The 2,557-nt window shown below is 47.6% G+C and overlaps 1 protein-coding gene across 1 annotated transcript in view; it reads right to left on the reverse strand.

Moving 5' to 3' along the window:
- Window positions 1-5: 5 nt before the first annotated feature.
- The window catches only part of KIF17 (kinesin family member 17), a gene marked incomplete at both ends in the record, with an annotated part of 15,536 nt that continues 12,984 nt past the window's right edge, over window positions 6-2,557 (reverse strand). Inside the window, 4 exons of the mRNA XM_029084897.1 lie at window positions 6-63; window positions 170-237; window positions 472-730; window positions 2,123-2,354. Of these exons, the coding sequence (XP_028940730.1) occupies window positions 6-63; window positions 170-237; window positions 472-730; window positions 2,123-2,354 (617 nt within the window). The remainder of the gene's footprint in view (window positions 64-169; window positions 238-471; window positions 731-2,122; window positions 2,355-2,557) is intronic.

A 2,557-nucleotide genomic window follows, 5' to 3' on the forward strand; every position in this document is an offset into this window, starting at 1 on the left:
GTTGCTGGCGATGGTCTCGCTGTCGCTCCGGTCCAGCACCAGTTTATAGCGGTCTTCCTCGGGCTGGAAGAGGGAGACGCCGTCAGCAGCGCCGGACTCTGCGCTAGCCTGTGGGTTATGGCTTAGAAATAGGGCAAAATAGGGTAAAAAAGGGAGCAATCCACCGTACCGTTAGCTCTCCGCTCTCGGCCGAGGGGCTCTTTCGGGCAGGTTTGGGCTGTGGCAGGGCTGGAACTGCTGTGAGAAGAGACAACATTGAAGGGTTATCAACTCTAAAACAATTAATGTTCTCCTGACTGCACTCCCCGGGCTCACAGAGATTCCCGAAGGATCCGTACCGCGCTGTTATTATTCACATTTTCTAGATAAACTTCCTGTACGTGGGAGATTTTACAAGCAAGTGGATTCCAAACGTGATCTGCCAAACTCTGGAGCAGCCAGGCACCGGCAGCACCGTCCAGACGCTCTTACCTGCGGGCAGGTGGGTTTTTTCAATGACAGGCTCTGGAATTTTCCAGCAGCCGGTTTCCTCATCCCAGACGGATTGGCGTTTGATTTTCTCCAGATTGCTGTAGTTACAGTCACGCCGGACGAGGGACTGCACCTGATCCAGCAGCTGCTGGAAGAGCATCAGGTCTCTCTCCAGGCGCCGGATGGTGCTGAGGTAATCGATCTTTTCCAGCTCAAACTCTGACTGTAGATCTTTGATCTCGGTCTCAGCAGCCTGCAGCTGGGACATAAAAAAATAAATCCAAATTATTGGGGTTATAAAGGAGAGAATTATAGACTCATAGAATGGTTTGGATTGGAAGGGACCTTAAAGCTCATCCAGTTCCAACCCCACTGCCAGCAGCAGGGACACCTTCCACTAGACCAGGTTGCTCAAAGCCTCATCCAACCTGGCCTTCAACACTTCCAGGGAGGAGCAGCCACAGCTTCTCTGGCCAACCTGGGACACTGTCTCACCACCCTCACACCAAAGAATTTCTACCTCATGTCTCATCTCCATCTCCCCTCTTTCAGCTTAAACCCATTTCCCCTTGTTTTGTCATTAACTGCCCTTATGAAAAGTCCCTCCCCACCTTCCTGGAGCCCCTTCAGGTACTGGGAGGCCACTATAAGATCTCCCTGGAGCCTTCTCTTCTCCAGGCTGAACAGCCCCAACTCTCTCAGCCTGTCCTCACAGCAGAGCTGCTCCAGCCCTCGCATCATCCTGGTGGCCTCCTCTGGACTTGTTCTAACTGGTCCATGTCTTTCTTATGATTACTGTGAGTACAGGAATTTGTTGGGCAGATGGAAAGACAAACAAAAAAGCTTTAATATTTGGGAAGATTTCTAATTTAAAGTAAAGAATTAGGATGAGATTTGTGCGGAGAGATTATTCCACCTCTGTTTTAATGAAAGATTTCTCATGTTTCTCCAAAGTGCCGAGTCTTTGAATGGACCTTAAATTAATCTTACTAGTTTGGGCTGCATCCAGCGCTAATGAACTCTCAGCAGTTCCTAAATTCGATGAAAAAGGTGCAATATTTCTTTGATAACCTAAATACAGAAATAAAGCAAGTTCCTAATGTGCAGATTTAAGACTGCATGCAAACACATAGGGTTTTTTTAAGCTCTTCTGATCCTGCCTTATCAGAATAAAATTGATTTTCAAATGTGTTTAAAATCTAAGAGCATTGCTTTTATATATATTTTCTTTTTCCCTTCAGAAAACTATTCACGGTGTAATTTCCTCCAGGAGCCCAGGTGTGATCTCTGGGATGATCACAACCAGAGAGGAAGCTGTGCGATAGATCGCGGAGGTCAGTAGAGGGAGTTGCATCTTCTCCCATCACCAGACATCATCCTCCAGGGCCTTTAGCACAGGTGGAGTTTGGGGTTTCAACAATTTAATTCACCACCCTGAGGGCTGCTGCTTTTGATATTTCATAAAAATACACACAAAAAACCTTCTAAGTACTAATGCAGGCACGTGTGTGAAATATTTCACACAGCCAGAGTTATGCTGTGTGAAACATTGCCCTAAAACACCTCCTTAACCTAAAAAAAATAAGGGGTAGGCAGAGGAGGAAAGAGATGCTCCCTAAATCTTCAGTTGGGATAGCAGGGAGCTGCTCACCTTCTTCTGCATCTTCTCCAGAAGCTTGCTCTTGGCTCGAACCTCCTCCTGGATGGAGTCGTAGACGTTAAGCAGAACCCACTCGCTGCTGTCCTCGTTCGATTGCTGCAGCGCGGCCACCAGCTGCATCCTCCGCTCGTCCGCGTATTTTTTCCGGCGTTGACGCTTTTCTTTGAGGTCTTTGTTTGCAGCCTGTTCCCCTCCGACCACCTGCTGCTCCAGCATCTGCAGCCTGGAGAAGGCAAACGCTTCTCTCAGCTCAGCAGTGCAAAGAACCATCTGCATTAAGCGTGGAGGACGCACGTCCTCACCTGAACGATGTTTGGAAACACACAGTACAGAATATAGTGATTTTTTGGATGAGATTTGCTGCCCTGAGTAATCATGGCAAATTCCACTTTTATTAACAGTTTCTGTTACAAGATTTTCCTGCTG

Source organism: Antrostomus carolinensis, unplaced genomic scaffold, assembly GCF_000700745.2.
Source record: "Antrostomus carolinensis isolate BGI_N321 unplaced genomic scaffold, ASM70074v2 scaffold22265, whole genome shotgun sequence".
Taxonomy (NCBI): Eukaryota; Metazoa; Chordata; class Aves; order Caprimulgiformes; family Caprimulgidae; genus Antrostomus; species Antrostomus carolinensis.